Raw genomic sequence first — 17,516 nt, forward strand, 5'->3', positions numbered from 1 at the left:
ACTCGTAAAATAATTTACAAGAACTAAAATGTGTGCCCCCCTCCCCTATATTACTTGTAGACAAAGCTGAAGCATCCTTACTATCAAGCCATGGCAAAGACTAGCCTGCAGCTGGCTGTACAGTTCCTTTTCCACACCTACCTGCATACCAAGAAGAAACTCCGGTATGAAAGTTTACCTTTATTCAACATTGGACTTGTATAAATTTCACTGCAGAATTAACTTGGATATGTGACTTTTTTTTGTCCCTATCTTGTATAGGGTGGACACAGAGGAGTGGATAGCTACAGTAGAGATGCTGCTCTCAAAAAGCAGTGAGGCGTGCCAGTGGATGGTGCAGTACTTGGTGGCCACAGAAGGACGGGAGATCATCAAGTGAGTGGAAGTCAGATGACAGTGACTTAATCATTTTATGTTCTTATTTGTAGTTATATTTCCACAAATTAAATAATGATGAATTACGTGCATCACTTATTGTTTTGTGTTGTGCTTTTTGTGATCGTGTGCATGTTTGTGAGTATATTCCCAGCAAGAACTGATGAACATAAATGACTTGCACCTGTGTATGTGGGTGTGGCTGCATTTGTGAGAGCTAACTGGCTAAGAGAATGCAGCGTGGGGTTCGGGTGCAGAATGTAAACACGTTGATGGAGGCTGTGGGTGTCCTGGATGAACATGCATGTGGGTGTAGTGCACGTTAGTGGTAAAGCGCTGGAAGGGTGGATTACAGTGTGCTTCATCAGGATTGGAGGGTTTGTATCGGATGGTAGGGTAGGACTGCCCTAATATCACGCCATGACTCGTCAAGGCCAGAGAATGTGCCAAATTGGCAATCCACATGGCTACTCCCTTTATCTCTTCTCCAGTTTTGTGGTACTGAAGTACTGACATCTGGACCAATAAAAAGCAAACAACAGTTTTAAACACAAACGCAGAATGTGCATATGATTTGTGTGAACTGGGAATTAATGCTTTGCAAAACCTCACAGAAATCTCAAATCTTATTTTGCTATATAGAACAATGTATTACATTCCCCACTAAGGGCACAGAAGCATGATACCATAAAATACGACTTTTAAAACACTGAATACAATTAATTCTTAGCTATGTAAATCTAAGCATATAGGTGCATTTTTTTCTCTCTTTCTTTTTGTCCCAATTTAGTAATTTCCAGTTCCCTATTATGAGCCTTTTGCCATTAGCACCACCCAATGCTGACCAAAGAGGGCCACAGACAAGCACCTGCCCTCTGTCCTTATGACATACCTTTTGCAGCCAGCCACTTGTTTAACGTCTACAACATCAACTGTATATACTGGTGCTGGTCATAAAATTAGAATATCATGAAAAAGTTGATTTATTTCAGTAATTCCATTCAAAAAGTGAAGCTTGTATATTATATTCATTCATTACACACAGACTTATATATTTCAAATGTTTATTTCTTGTAATGTTGATTATAACTGACAACTAATGAAAACCCCAAATTCAGTATCTCAGAAAATTAGAATATTGTGACAAGGTACAATATTGAAGACACCTGGTGCCACACTCTAATCAGCTAATTAACTCAAAACACCTGCAAAGGCCTTTAAATGGTCTCTCAGTGTAGTTCTGTAGGCTACACAATCATGGGTCAGACTGCTGACTTGACAGTTGTCCAAAAGACGACCATTGACACCTTGCACAAGGAGGGCAAGACACAAAAGGCCATTGCTAAAGAGGCTGGCTGTTCACAGAGCTCTGTGTCCAAGCACATTAATAGAGAGGCGAAGGGAAGGAAAAGATGTGGTAGAAAAAAGTGTACAAGCAATAGGGATAACCACACCCTGGAGAGGATTGTGAAACAAAACCCATTCAAAAATGTGGGGGAGATTCACAAAGAGTGGACTGCAGCTGGAGTCAGTGCTTCAAGAACCACCACGCACAGACGTATGCAAGACATGGGTTTCAGCTGTCGCATTCCTTGTGTCAAGCCACAAGAGACAGCGTCAGAAGCGTCTCGCCTGGGCTAAAGACAAAAAGGACTGCTGAGTGGTCCAAAGTTATGTTCTCTGATGAAAGTACATTTTGCATTACCTTTGGAAATCAAGGTCCCAGAGTCTGGAGGAAGAGAGGAGAGGCACAGAATCCACGTTGCTTGAGGTCCAGTGTAAAGTTTCCACAGTCAGTGATGGTTTGGAGTGCCATGTCATCTGCTGGTGTTGGTCCACTGTGTTTTCTGAGGTCCAGGGTCAACGCAGCCGTCTACCAGGAAGTTTTAGAGCACTTCATGCTTCCTGCTGCTGACCAACTTTATGGAGATGCAGATTTCATTTTCCAACAGGACTTGGCACCTGCACACAGTGCCAAAGCTACCAGTACCTGGTTTAAAGACCATGGTATCCCTGTTCTTAATTGGCCTGCAAACTCGCCTGACCTTAACCCCATAGAAAATCTATGGGGTATTGTGAAGAGGAAGATGCGATACGCCAGACCCAACAATTCAGAAGAGCTGAAGGCCACTATCAGAGCAACCTGGGCTCTCATAACACCTGAGCAGTGCCACAGACTGATGGACTCCATGCCACGCCGCATTGCTGCAGTAATCCAGGCTAAAGGAGCCCCAACTAAGTATTGAGTGCTGTACATGCTCATACTTTTCATCTTCATACTTTTCAATTGGTCAACATTTCTAAAAATCCTTTTTTTGTATTGGTCTTAAGTAATATTCTTATTTTCTGAGATACTGAATTTGGGGTTTTCATTAGTTGTCAGTATTAATCATCAACATTAAAAGAAATAAACATTTGAAATATATCAGTCTGTGTGTAATGAATGAATATAATATACAAGTTTCACTTTTTGAATGGAATTACTAAAATAAATCAACTTTTTCATGATATTCTCATTTTATGACCAGCACCAGTATATGCTCTTGGCTGGTGCAGCAGTCTATTACAGTAGTTTACCATTGCTTTACCATGAGATTTGGGTTTGAATCCCAGCTGTGCTATCGGCCAGCTAGACGTCTACACAGACATGATTGACTGTGTCTTAGGGGAGGATGTCTAAAGCCCTGTAATGAATTGGCACCCTATCCAGTGTATGTCTGCCTTGCGCCTAGTCGTCACTGCTGGTACTGAACCCTCCGAGACCCTGACCAGCATGAAGCAGTTGAAAAAAGGACATTTATAAACATGACTATGCCCCCATGCACAAAGTGAGGTCCATAGAGACCTAGTTTAATGGGTTTGCATACACTGACTTAAACACCGAACACATTTGGGATAAATTGGAATGTCAAATTCGAGTCAGGCCTTCTTGTCCAACATTAGTGTCTGAATTTTGACACCGAATCCCACAGACACACTCCGACATCTGAGTGGGGTGGTGCAACTCCTAACATCTACCAACGCCCATGGTTTTGGAATGGATGCCCAACAAACTTAACGGTTATGTGTCCACATTCTTTTGTCCATATAGTGTATATTGTGTAACTATGATTGAATAGAAGTATTTTTTACTTACTGTACATCTCTATTGACTTTTTTTCTTTTTCTTTCCCTCTAGAAACTGCCTGCTGGAATGCAATGTGCGGGAGGTCCGGGGGGTGGTGGCCTCCATCCTCGAGAAGACTCTAGAGAGTGCGCTGTGTTTCCAGGACACAGGGCTGGACTGCCTCGTGGACATGCTGCTCTCGTTGCTAGACAAGGACGTCCCAGAGAACTGCAAAAATTGCTCACAGTACTTTACCCTGTTCAGCAACTTTGCCCAGAGGGTGAGAAGTAGTATTAAAAAGCACATTGTAAATTGGATGATGTTTTTTATGGTCATTGGCACTAAAATATTTAACAGATTTTAATCAATAATAATGTTTTTTACATTTTTGTTCAAAAGGCAAATAGTTCATAGGTTACTGTTAGCTAGATCAGCTATTAAGAAAGCTGAAAATGATCAATGCTTCAGCGGTTAAATTATCATTCATTCCGTTTTAATTTTTTTACCACAGTTTTATGCTGTTTGGGGTGGCAGTGTGCCCGGAATCATAGGGCAGAAAATAATAACGCACCCCAAATAGGACGCAATCCATTGCATGGCTTTTGTATATTGCCCTCCTTTCTCAGACATAACCAATCATGTCTGTATGTAGACACTTGACCGGCCAATAGCACCACTGGGGATTCAAACCTTGGATCTTGTTATTAATATTAACAATATAATAAATTGTTAGTTTTGATTACCCATCATGTATTGTTTATAATTAAATGTGTCTGTGTGTTTCCACTTTTAGGGATTTGGGCCTTGTCAGTTATTGCTGAAACATGCTGCTTATCAGCGAATGCTCATGTTCCTGTTTGGTCCTAACAGGCAGAACAATCAGGTATGGCTGTCTGTATTACCATGATCTGAAACGCTCCTCATCAAACATCAGATTGTTTTTATTTAGTTTTTTATTGGAAGTGAATACTTTTTAAATTTGTCTAATTTATACCTCTGCATTTGAGTATTTAAAGTGTTTCCTGTGTCTGAGGGTGTTCCTCATTCTGTTTCAGAACCGCAGGTGGAGTTCGGCTCAAGCACGAGAGTTCCTGCACTTGCATAACACGCTGGCTCTGATAGTGCTCCACACAGACCTCACGTCTCAGAGGACAGAAAGTAAGCAAGCACACCCATACACACATCTAGCTCAATAGGTCCATACATGCATCAATAGGGCCCTACCTAATTCACGGCCGTGAAAATCGCGTCAATTTGCTGTGAAATTCGAACTTTAAGGTTTGTGTTTAGCGATTTAAAGTTTTTCATGTTTACTGGTTAATTTGCACTACGACGCTGTCCTAGCAATCCTACGGTTAGTCAGAATGTCCAAGATGTCTAAAGCAGCTAAAAACACTACTCAGGCCGCTCAGGTTGCGCAGCGGTAAAAAGAAACGCGCTGCAACCAGGGCTGGATTCTGAGAAGCGTGGTATCGAATCCAGCCTTGCTTTACCGGTTCGAAGCTGAGTGGCTGTATGAGCAACGATTGGCCGGTTGCTCATGTGAGGGGTGGGACAAAGAACCGGATGTGGGTCTCTCTCTGTCAGAATGCGATTGCGTTCTCTGCCGGCTGATTGGAGGCGCTTACACAGAGATGGGAGAGGGTGCCCTTAGGGTGTGTCTCTCCGCATGCAACGCTAGGTGGCGCCAAAACTCGTCAATGTGTGGGTGGCAAAGATGCATCTGGCTGCTGCTCGTGTTTCGGAGGGGATACGGGTTAGCTTCAATCACCTCCGTCAGGGCAGGGTTCGGCATAGACAGAGAGGAAGCACGATGCAAATTGAACAATTGGATGTGCTAAAAAGGGGAGAAAAAGAAACACTACTCGGTTAACTGAGTTTGGAAAACTCCCAACTAATTCTGTGGATGTGGGGGGAGGGTGTCAAAACACAGAAGAGAATGTTTATTGACATGATGCCTCGCACCGTCGCTGAATGTTCTAGGTTTACATTCAATCATTACAATTGGCTACACTGTTTATTGTAGCTTCTATTATTCTGTCATTCAATTTATGAGCGTAATTTAATGACTGCCGTTAAACAAGGTTCTTAACATTTAGGACATTTTCCCATGAATTTAGTAGGGCCCTATACATAAAGTATTCACCTGGGACTTTGACAGTGGGTTGCTTTTAGTAGTGCAAGATTTGAGAGCAAAAGAGCATAAGAATCTTTCTGTGTGTTTAGCCCCTGGCGCATTCAGACACAAGTCATCTGGTCTGGTGTCTTCCTCTTCACCACTCCTTCCATTGCACCCAGACATCAACACACTGCTCTTCAAACCTGATGGACAGCTCTACCTTATGGAGGTAACGAACACACACTGCATTATTTTCTCTCTTTCTCTTTGTAAAAATCCATTCCTGTCGGTATTACAAAAAGCAGCCATCAAATGCATGAGTGGGTGCTAAGTTGTGGCTCTCCACAGCCAGTGCAGCACAGTGCAGGCAGCAGAGGAATTGCAATAAGGAGTTGGAAATGTCTAGATTAAAAGAAAAAGGGGGAAACAATTTTTAAAAAATTGGTTAAAAATAAAATGGAGAAGCTTAAATTTGTAAATGGTTTTTCGTTGTCGTTATGAGACCTGATATTGTATGTTGGAAAATATAAGTGATTTTGGACCTTGTGGGTTTTTGGAGTTTAGAAGGTTGGATGCTCTTAAGTGAGTGATACAAGTTATTTTACGGAGCTGCTTTTTTTTTTTTTACAGGTAATGTTTGCTATGCGCGAACTGTCCGGGCCACTCTCCTTCCTAATTGAGATGGTGACGTACTGCTGCTTCTGTAATGAAAATTTCTCTCTGGAAGTGCTGCATCTGCTTAAGGTAAGATCTCCCATACACTTCCACATCCTGAAAACTACAACTGCTGGTGCTAACTCTATTTGTCTGTGTGCTTTGTAGAATCAGTTGGATACTGCCCCTCCTCATGAGCTCAAGAACGTTTTCCAAATGCTTCTAGAAATACTGGTAAGTGACACTGAAGTAGATCTGCATACTTGAGTACTCGAAAATAACATAACTAGCTTCTTTATTCCCAAGTGGAGCAGTCCAGGTTCTTTCTTTGTGGAGTTTCCTCCGGGAGCTCCAGTTTTCTCCCACAGTAAAAAGACGTGCAAGTGAGATGAATTGGAGATACAAAATTGTCCATGACTGTGTTTGACAATAAAAACTAGAGCTGATGAATCTTGTAATTACCTGCCCTGTCATGAATGTAACCAAAGAGTGTAAAACATGATGTTAAAATCCTAATAAATAAATAACTGAAAGACATTTCACCTTTTTTATTTAATAGACATAATGTCAGCAATTTCATATGAATTCTGCTGGTTGTGTCGCTTCATGCAAGTGTTTTATTCACTATAGTGTATAGTCACTGTATTGTATGTTTTCTTGATTTTCCAGATGGTAGAGGATCCTCTGCAGTTTCAGAGATTCAAATTTGCTTTTGAATCAGAGAAAGGCCTTCTTGGTAGATATTATACACCTTATCTTATATCGTGTAAAATAAAGCCATTCATTTGCTCTTACAATGGGGTCATTATGTATAATATTGCCATTTCTAGCTTTGATGCATCAGAGCAACAATGTGGACAGCAGCCGCTGCTACCAGTGTGTCAAGTTCCTGGTCACTTTAGCTCAAAAGTAAGTGAGGAGCAGATATTCTTTCTCAACATCTCTGTACTTTTAGCTTTGCTTGTTTTAAAATTGGGTAGTAGTTGTGTGTAAAACTGCCATTTGTTGAATTTTTTTTGTGTATTGGTCAGGTGCGTTCCTGCTAAAGACTATTTCAAGGAGCTGTCAGGACACTGGAGCTGGGCAGTTCAGTGGCTGCAAAAAAAGGCAAGAATTTTGCTATTAACTTGCACCAATACATTCTACGTTTGACGTTTCCTTTTGAGCTTAAGAGTTTTTTTTCTTTTACAATTGCATTTTTCTGATTTGTAGATGTCTGAGCATTACTGGACTCCTCAAAGCAACGTGTCAAATGAAACATCTACAGCTAAGACGTTCCAGAGGACCATCTCTGCACAGGTATAGAGTTTCTGCTTGTACAATATCTTATATGGGGGGTTTTGGGGGGTTTTTCCCCTTTTTATGTTGTGTATGCAAACAGCGGACTGTGATAGTGTGTGGCAGTAGTAGCTCAGCAGTTAAGGTAATGAATTAGGAATTGAATTTCACTGGTATAAACAATCACCAGGCTACTGCTGGACACTTGAGCAAGTTCTTAAACCTTCAATTGCTTGGATTGTGTTTGATTACATTTGTGGGCGGCACAGTGGCTCCCTGGGTTGCACTGTTGCCTCACAGCAAGAAGGTCCTGGGTTCGATTCCCAGGTGGACCGGCCCGGTTGTTTCTGCACGGAGTTTGCATGTTCTCTTTGTGTCTGTGTGGGTTTCCTCCAGGAGCTTGGGTTTACTCCCACACTCCAAAGACATGCAAGTGAGGTTAATTGGAGATACTATATTGTTCCTGACTGTGTTTGACATTTAAAACTTGAACTGATGAATGTTGTGTATCATGAATGTAACCAAAATGTGTAAATCATGATGTTAAAATCCTAATAAATAAGTAAGATTACATTTGTGTGTTTGAATAATAAGAGTCCACTGAATGCTAACAATTGTGTTGTTTGTGACTGTGTGTGTAGGACACGCTGGCCTACGCCACTGCTCTGCTAAATGAGAAGGAACAGTCTGGTAGCAGCAATGGCTCTGATGGCAGCCCAGCTAATGAGAACTCTGACCGCAGCCTCAGACAGGTACACACCTCAACTCACAGGTCTAAATGACTGCATGTGTTTGTATGTTAAGGATAATTAGCAAAGTATCTCATAGCCAAATGTATGTGGACAACCCTTCTAACTGCCAATGTTGCCCTAGTCAACTGTGGTGTCTCAGCCACTCCAGTCTATGACATTTACGACATTGTTTGACGGTGGCGGCACAGTGGCTCGGTGGGTAGCACTGTCGCCTCACAGCAAGAAGATCCTGGGTTCGATTTCCAGGCCCTTTCTGTGTGAAGTTTGCATGTACTCTGTGTGTCTGCGTGGGTTTCCTCAGAGAGCTCCAGTTTCTTCCCACAGTCCAAAGACGTGCAAGTGGGGTGAATTGAAGATACAAAATGGTCGGTGACTGGGATTAAACTTGAACTGATGAATCTTATGTAACCAGTAAATACCTGTTCTGTCATGAATGTAACCAAAGTGTGTAAAACATGATGTTAAAATTCTAATAAATAAAAAAAACAAAAACAAATAGATAACATTGTTTGACGAATGAGCAGCGATCCTGTAGCACAAGGAGTTGACTGGATGAATGAGATGTTTGGCTGTTCACAAACTTTTAAACATGTTATATGTTTTAGATGGGTCTTATCTATCAGTAAAATGCTGCATTATGATGTCCTCTGTTTTTTTTTTTTTTTCAGGGCTCAGAGTCACCGATGATGCTGGGTGATTCCAAGAGTGATTTAGAAGATGTTGACCCCTAAATCATAACATCAGCAAAAGGGGCAATTTTTTTACACAAGCAAAAAAACCCAATATTCCCTCCAATGGAGAGATATGTAGCTCCAAGCAGCCAATGGAAAGACTGCATTTTACCTCCCATGGGCAGGAAATGGATTGCCAAGAAACAGTAGCGCAACTGTCAACGAGAACACTCTCAAACGGTTGCTCTGACAGGCATGAAGTCGTGATAAGAGCTTCTTTGAGATGTCAGAGCAAAGCCCAGGGTTGATACACCAGAGCTCATGTCTCGCTGGATACCAAGGCTTTAACTGAGTCCCATCATGCAACCGAAGCTCGGTAGAAGATGGAGGAGGTTTTTGTTTTGTGTCAGTTTTTACACACATTCAAGATTCATGGTGCTGAGAAAGGCCGTTATATATGCACAAGCAGAAAAAAGTGGAAGGGAAAATGCTGTTTGTGGATATTCGCCAATATTCTAAGAGTTACTATCATAACAGTTTAAAAGTGTGTTCCATAGGTGTAATTTCAAATGTAAAATAATAGGATTCTATGCGGTTTTTTTGTTGTTTTTTTTTGTTTTTTTCTCTTTCGGTTTGGGAGGTGCCTCATTATCAGTTCGAGGATCTTTCATCTCACTCTTGCTGGTATTTTTTTAAAATGCACTTTATATAACTTCAGTTTATCAGGTTGGGACAAGGTGATGCCCAGAATTAGAGGTAATTAGGTGGTTATATCCCTTGCTGCTTCGCTTTTTTTGGTTTGTTTCTGCACTGCCAGAAAGAGGGTGTAAAATCTGATTGTAGTCTTTGATCAGCTTTACCACAGCCATGGTAGCTAGTAATGTTTCCATGGCAATGTTTCTCCATTAATATGAGGTCATTTAAACAGATGAAGAGCAGGTCACCTATCTGAATTAGAGTTCTCAAATTCATAGTCAGCACTGAAAAATCATCATAGACAGACGTTCTTTATGTAAAAAAAAATGAAGACATTGTGAAGCTGAACTATAAATCTATCTGGTTTTAATTTCTCTCAAGAACAAAGTGCCAGAAGCCAGTTGGTTTCTTCATGCTGTTTTGTTTTGCTGGTGGATGTATTTTTTTCGTTTTGTCTCAGGCCTGCTGCAGATTGTGCCACTGTATTTAAAATGAATCTTATTCTCATATAGACGTCAAAACAAAATACCACACATACCCACTCCTTGGGCCAGTTGCACCATTAAGATGAATACCTTGTTGTATCATGAACTGGTTGTTAGTTCCAAAATTTGACTGTTGCACCAACTTGCTAAGTAGACAGAAAAACAGCAAATTCAAGCACTTTGTGCACATGCATGTCCAGTCAAACCCGTTGGTTGCAGTACAGCACTGTTAGGTTAATAATCAAAGTAAACTAGGTTAATAAAATGACCTGGTAATTATCACTTCAATAATATTTTTAGTATTTCCATGTAGCTAGCAGACCAACACAACTTCTTAGAGGCACAGGTACTCCCCATGCCACAAAGGCTTTATATCCAATCACGCTCATCCGTCAGAAGTAACAGTGAAAGTCTGGCTTTTAAGAGATGAGTCGCAAAATCATGGAAGGATTTTATATTTGAAATCTGTTGCTCAAACCCAAAATGCCACTGCGTTCTTTTCATGTTTATTTGCTCAAGGGCCCAACAGCAGTGGTGGGAATTGAACCAGCGACCTTTAGATTACTAGTCCAGTACCTTAACCACTAAGCTACAGCTGCCATACTGCCATATGAATGTTCTCCAGATCTGTACATTACAGAACATAATTTAGTTGAAATAAACATGCACATAACCAGTCATAGTTGTGGCTCGGTGTTACTTGTTTGGCGCATTTAGCATAACGTTCACTCTAACATCAGGTTTTAGGGTATGAGATTTCAAGCTGTGAAGACCAACTTTAGATCTACTGGTGCAGCTGGCCCAAGGATTTCTGTTGATACTGTTAGCAAAGGTCTACATGTCCTGCAGCTTTTGTGTCTGTCTGTAACCTCACCCACATTTTATCCAGCACATGTGCAAACACATTTATTCTATTAAAAAAAAAAAAAAAAAAGCCTTGTGCTAAACGTACACTGCCTAAAGAGAGACTACGGTAAGCTGATGGAGCTAGTCATATCACATGGCCAACCTCATATGCAATGCTTTGAGCTTTAACGTTGATGCTTGTTCAGGGATTTATTTTGCCAAGAGCTGTTTTTATGATTTATTTGCCTGTAATTGTTTGTCTAGCAATGTCTGCCTTATTCCACACACACACACACACACACACACACACACACACACACACACACACACACAGTTAAAAGAATAGAAGTCTAGAAAAACTATAGCTAATAAATTACAGTTTAGTACACAGCCTGCAAGTGCCTTTACCCCAGTTTTTCTGCATAAAATACTCTACATGGCCAAAGGATGTGGGCGTTTAATACTTCATGGTCAAAACTATGTGTAAACGATTATTTAGAGGATTTTTTACGTTCTACTTTGGTTTTGCAAAATCATCCAGGCATCGACATTGACCATTGAGACTTTCTTACAGACTGCATTCCAGTTGATTCGGATGAAATCAGTCTTTGTTCAGGCCAATCAAGTTTTTTTTTTTTTTTTACATCACATCTTTAGTAAGCCTGTGTATCCTAGAGCATTAAGAGTTCCATTCCATGGAACCAACAAGTTCTAGCCCAAGCCATTAACAATACCACCAGTTTACCAATCCTAGCTACGTGGTAGTCAGCAGAAGTTTTGTCTTTATATAGGCCAAACCCAGATTTGGCCAGATAATAAAGCACTATTCCTCACTGCAAAATCATATTTCTACTGCTTCAAAGTTTGATGCTGGTGTGTTATACACCTCTTTAGTCAATGTTTGGAATTGTGCATGCTAATCTTAAACTGTGTGGTGGATTAGCCTTAAAAACCCAATCCACACCAATGCTACTGGTCAATGACAATAGGAATATTTTATGCAACATGTTTTTTTGGGGGGGATTCAACAGTTCCACATCATCGTGGCTGTTGTTGCTTTTAGACACTTTCATTTAACATGAACAGCTGTTGGACATCATGGTGGCGAAGAAGGTTGTATGGGTGCGGCAAAGTACCAGGGTCTTGGGAACTGGATTCACTGGTTTTCTCCAGATACCCTGGTTTCCTCATAACTCCTAAAACACACGGAAGGTAAATTAGCTGCTCTAAATTACTTGTATGAGTCATGTGTGGTGCCCTGTAGTGTATTGTCACCAAAGAGAAAAAGTGGAGCTCCAGATATAAATCCTGATCAAGAGTAACCAGTTAGTATAGGTTCACTCAATAAATTGTTAAATCATTGGGACTCATACTAGTACCAATTCTAGCCTCCAAATGACTTTGACTTTTACACATTAATTGGGAAAAGTAAAAAAGCCTAATTCAACTAGTGTCTACACATTTTTGGCCATGTAGTATATTTCCGCCCCCCTACCAAACATCATACACAGAGATTGCACCAATGTGCTTGTAATCTAGTGCCCATAAGGTGAAGAAAGGGTGTTGTAGTGCCAAGGTCAGTGGTTCTTTTTTGCACCTAGCTTTACTCATGTTGACTGGATTCTTGCTGCAAGGACTATTGGAAACACTTTCTTTGCTCTATGTCTTTCTCTCTGTCTTTACCAGAGGTGAAATAAGGGTCAATGAGTGTCTGCTGCTTTGTTTTTATTTAGTCTGGAGCACTTAGCTACATTCACAATGTTTACAGAAGGCAATCACAACACTGGGTTAAAAAAGGCATTTGCTTTCATGAATTAAGAAAAGAGAAAATAGACACTGCATGAGTCATGTTTTGATTAGCATTTATGCTTTAATTTGAGTAATAACAGTGGAGAGAAGTCTTTAAAACCCTGTACTGCTTACCTCTCATGTTCATCCGTATATACCCTAGTGTTTTACAGTTACTGTGCTTCTTTGCTTATGCATGTATGTCTTTGAATGTAAGAGGGAAAGTTTGCCATTGATCTTTTGGCAAAGGTGGCCTGATTTTGTTTTTAAATATGTCTACATATAACGATCAAACTATAGTCATCTACTGTAGCTTAATGTCACATCTTGGATTCGATGAATGAACTGTTTTTAGGATAATCAAAAGTGAAGTTCACCATGCTGTACTGATGATAGCCCAGGGTTTTAACCATTGGGGTTTAGTGCCAGCGCTCAATTCTTACCTGTTTTTAGCAATGACACAAGGGACAACTCTGAATGAAATGCTTTCTCTTACAATCTTCAGAGTTCTCCGGGATTTGACATGCACTTCAACGCCGAAGAACTGTTTTTCACAGCTTGACAGCTAGCCAGAACACAATTCTCAATACAAGCTTAACTAAAGTAGGCACTCCGGAAAACTTTGAATTCAACATCTGTACATTTCCCACCCCTTTTGTAACTTAGTGTTCCACGCTTGAGTGTTTTTAAATGATAGGCGATCGACTGGGCCTGGATCACTTCAGTGGTTTTATTACTTGCAACTTGTGTGGACGGTCAGAATTCAAGAAATGCATGTTAAGCCATTTTAATTTGTAAATCAGAGTTTGATTATGGGACTATTTGATATAAAAATGAATAAAACTGGAATGCGCAACATTTCATACATTGTGTAACTGTCTCTGTAAATAGTGGGAACTGAAAAGGGTTAATGACTGTCAAAAGGAGTTTGTAATGTTCTAAGAATATGCATTTCATATCAGTAATAATCTATTTTATTTAATGTTATTTATTTCATAGATGATGCATCACTTTCTTTACTTCACACACATGCAATGGCAATTTATAGCAGCCATTGAACTTTCCTGGTTTTTTTTTTTTTTTCATGTGGAGCTGATTGAATTCAGGCCAGACTTAGCATTAAAAATACCAAACACATTTTAATGCCCTTTTCACTGAAACACAAAGGTCAAATAAGGATTTTCAAGCTATGTCCACATTTTATAGCAAACTAAAATTAATAAAGCTGTATTGCAATTCGTTTTCGCACCAGTCAGTGAAGTGGTATTATGGAAGCTGCTGTAAACATTGTATGGCAGACAGTTAAAACACAAATGTAGTCAAAGGTACTGTATGTGGACATGTGGTCTCTCTCCTAAGGTTTTTCAGCCACATCCAGGTCTATGAAATCAATTACCTGAAATAAATGGTATTCTTTCATCTCAGTGGGAACAGTTTAGCTAAAGTCCATACCTGTCCCAGCATGATTGCTCCCCTGTGCTTAAAGTTGCATTTAGGGTGAATGCGCACACATTAGTATAGACGTATGCCAGAATTTCATGGAAAGTCTGTGTGAAGGCTCACTAGAAACTGAATTTCATATTAATGCTCAATAAAAATATTTTAAAAAAATGTTGTTTGAACAGCTCATGATCAGGTGTGTATGTTCTTTTGAGTATACAGTATATTGTGTGGTCATACATTCCAAAATATGGGAAACCATAGTTAATCTTTGTTAGTTTTGTTGTTGTTTTTCTGTAGGGGAGATCTTATTTTCAGCAGAAAAATCCACAATATATGAACATTAGCCAGAGGTGTCTAAACAAGGACTATAAAAGCCAAACAGGTAAGCAAATCAGTCTATGCTGCACTATATTGTTAATAATTAACCAATTTTTGTAAGAATGTGAGTGACCAGGAAAAGTACAGTAGAACCATACTGATGAACCACATTTGGCAAATAATGTAAAATGGGGAGCAGGCAGCAAAAGGAATGTTTGCCCTACCCTTGATTTTACAAGCAGCCTGAGGTTCTTAAGGTGTGCCACTGACCCAACACCATTAAAATAAATAGATAATAGTAGTGCATTAAAGTGCTGTGGTATTCCTCTGTGTTTTCCGCTTACATCAGTTCTTCTTACAAGATGTGCTGCTTTTTGAGACCTTTTTGCCTGCTTCACATTGTTAAACAGGTTCTATTAAGTGATTTAACAGGTCTGAAAGTAATCATGCCAGGGTGTGACTAATGAAATTGAACCCAACTGATTAACTGTTAGCCAAGAGGGCAATAATTATTTCACATAGGGTCAGCTATGGCAGAACAGCATTCATTATATTATCAATTAATAAAAGCATTATTTAATTTGGGTTATTGTTGTCTAATATTAAAAGAAGTTTAATGGTTTAATGACTATATCAATGTATTTATTTTGCCCTATTTTTTTTTTTTTTTTTAAGAGAAGTCTCATACTAAACACTGCCAAGTTATTTGCGTAGAATTAATATCACTTTATTATTGGTAACAGCTTATCTTCACATATGGTCACAATCTGCCATTTAAAAAAAGCCTAAAATAACTTAAAAGATGCACTGAGAGGCGCCCAGGTGGCACACTGTGATATTCCGCTAGCACACCAGCACCAAGTTTCTGAACTCCTTGGTGTTGCCACCGGTCGGCTGGGCACCATCTAGCAGGCATAATTGGCAGTGCCTGCAGCAGATACTATTTGGCCACCGTATCTGCAGGGTGGGGGCCGGACTGTGTGTGGGTGAGTGGGTCTTCATAAGTTGGACCCAGATTGGCGGAAGAGACGCCTGTGCAGAATGCATGGGCGAGAAGAGGAGGGCTGTGCACGTGTCGGAAGAGGCGTGTACAGTGACATGCTCTCCTCAGATGCAATCTGGTACCGCTTAGCAGAAATTGTGTGTTATATCGGGAGGAAAATAGGGAGAAAATGCATTAAAAAAAAAAAAGATGCACTGATAATGTAAAGCTCTGTGGATTAGTTTCTATTAGGATGTAACAATCAGATGAGTATTGAAAATCCACCACTACTCAATTTTATTTTCAGTTGCATATCTAAAATCGTGAATAAATAAAAAAAAAATCACTGACATACCTTTTAAACTTTATTAATACAAAACATGATCAGTGCATGCAAAAAGCAAATTGTTTTTTTTATAAGTAACAATAGTTTGTATCATATAAACAACAGCATAGTAAACTAAAAAGAGAAACAAAGTCCTCAAGTGCATAATTATGCTACAGTAGTGTTACACTAGCAGTGGTTTATATATTTAAATGGGTGATAATGCAGTAGGTATGACTGATGTGTTAATGGTATAAAAGGCTAGTTTTAACATGACTGGCATTCATTCACAGTCCATTCATTCACTTTTGCTGCTGATTAGATCTCATTACTACAAGAACTATAATAATCACAAGATGCTTGTTTTCCGACATCCAGTATTCATTAAGTGTAATGTGATTACTACTCTGCCATTCCATAATGAATTTTCTTAATAATCACCTTTTTTCATTCTAATGAAAAGCTGTCAAGCCCTAAGTTAGCCAATTACCCCAACCATGCTTCTCTCCATCATACTTTACATTTCCTCATTCAACATTCACTTTGTGCTCTTGTTGCAATCTTTGCAGACTGGCCACTCCTAGGAAGAGTAATAACATTACTGAATTCCTAATGTTCATTCATTTGTCTTGTTCATTAAAACCGGTCTTAAGAATAGAGTTTGCAGCATTTTAAGATTCCTTTATTCTAAGATAAACTAAAAATCATTTTGATTACAGCATGGATAAACAGATCTTTTTGAGCAATTTGTTTAGCAGAGTTTAATGTGTAATTAAGTATTTTTATCTGATTGCTTGACAAACTCAGAGTAGACAGGCAAAAAACACATACAGGTCTTCTAGGCCTCTAACTGTGAATCCAAAAAGTAAAAGTTTTTATTTTTTGTACTTCTCCTTAGAATACCACTACTAAATTGCTTAGGTTTGTGGGTATAAAGGTTGTAATTTGAAAGGAGTGGCACATAACTATAACTTAGTTTGGACAGAAACATACAGTGCCTAAAGCAAATCATCACACCCTGTCGAACCCCCACATTTTGGCACATTACACACTACAACAGTAAAATATATTTCTATCTTTATCTAGCTGTGTTTTACACAACCTAACCATCAACAAACAAAAACCAGCCTTTTAGAGTAACAATTTTAAACTTGCTCAGGTAAAATCATATTTCAGTTCACACACCAAGCAATTTAAGCTCTGCTTGACATTAAGTCTAGTGGTTTTGAATACTTCAGAATAAAAGCATATTTTCTCTAAGAATTCCATTACTAGTGGTACATGATAACACAATTCACTATGGCTGTAACGGTACTTTCATAAAGCATCCAGGAAGTCAGGACACAGATACAAAAGTATTTAAACGGCTTTGACTTTCCTTTTACGTAATGTTGATAACATTATTAAAAATGGAAAAAGCAACCAGAACGACATCTATCATGGGAGCTATTTAGAGGTGAATGGCAACCTTAAAAGACTCACAATTGGTGGGTTTGTGCATGTAACAGCAATTTCAAAAACTTTAAACAAGCTGGCTATTGCAGGGTGGCAAAAAAAAGAAATCTCTTTTAAACTAGACTCCTGACATGTTTTGGAGGTCATGCTTAATTAACTTTTATATCTTTTGAAACCTGGCTTACTCACAGATACTTTGAAGCAGGATTAAGTGATAGATGTA

General features: G+C 39.4%; 1 protein-coding gene across 2 annotated transcripts in view; it reads left to right on the top strand.

Annotated features, from left to right (window-relative positions):
* Positions 1-13,633, top strand: part of usp24 (ubiquitin specific peptidase 24) — a 90,210-nt gene extending 76,577 nt beyond the window's left edge. For both annotated transcript variants that reach the window (XM_063002166.1, XM_063002167.1), the window contains 14 exons: positions 61-164; positions 262-375; positions 3,554-3,761; positions 4,275-4,364; positions 4,537-4,639; positions 5,708-5,829; positions 6,231-6,344; positions 6,423-6,488; positions 6,924-6,990; positions 7,085-7,163; positions 7,286-7,361; positions 7,467-7,553; positions 8,174-8,284; positions 8,953-13,633. In XM_063002166.1, the coding sequence (XP_062858236.1) occupies positions 61-164; positions 262-375; positions 3,554-3,761; positions 4,275-4,364; positions 4,537-4,639; positions 5,708-5,829; positions 6,231-6,344; positions 6,423-6,488; positions 6,924-6,990; positions 7,085-7,163; positions 7,286-7,361; positions 7,467-7,553; positions 8,174-8,284; positions 8,953-9,015 (1,404 nt within the window). In that variant the 3' untranslated portion in view covers positions 9,016-13,633. The remainder of the gene's footprint in view (positions 1-60; positions 165-261; positions 376-3,553; positions 3,762-4,274; positions 4,365-4,536; positions 4,640-5,707; positions 5,830-6,230; positions 6,345-6,422; positions 6,489-6,923; positions 6,991-7,084; positions 7,164-7,285; positions 7,362-7,466; positions 7,554-8,173; positions 8,285-8,952) is intronic.
* The last annotated feature ends 3,883 nt before the right edge of the window (positions 13,634-17,516 follow it).

Source organism: Trichomycterus rosablanca, chromosome 9 (assembly GCF_030014385.1).
Source record: "Trichomycterus rosablanca isolate fTriRos1 chromosome 9, fTriRos1.hap1, whole genome shotgun sequence".
Lineage (NCBI taxonomy): Eukaryota > Metazoa > Chordata > Actinopteri > Siluriformes > Trichomycteridae > Trichomycterus > Trichomycterus rosablanca.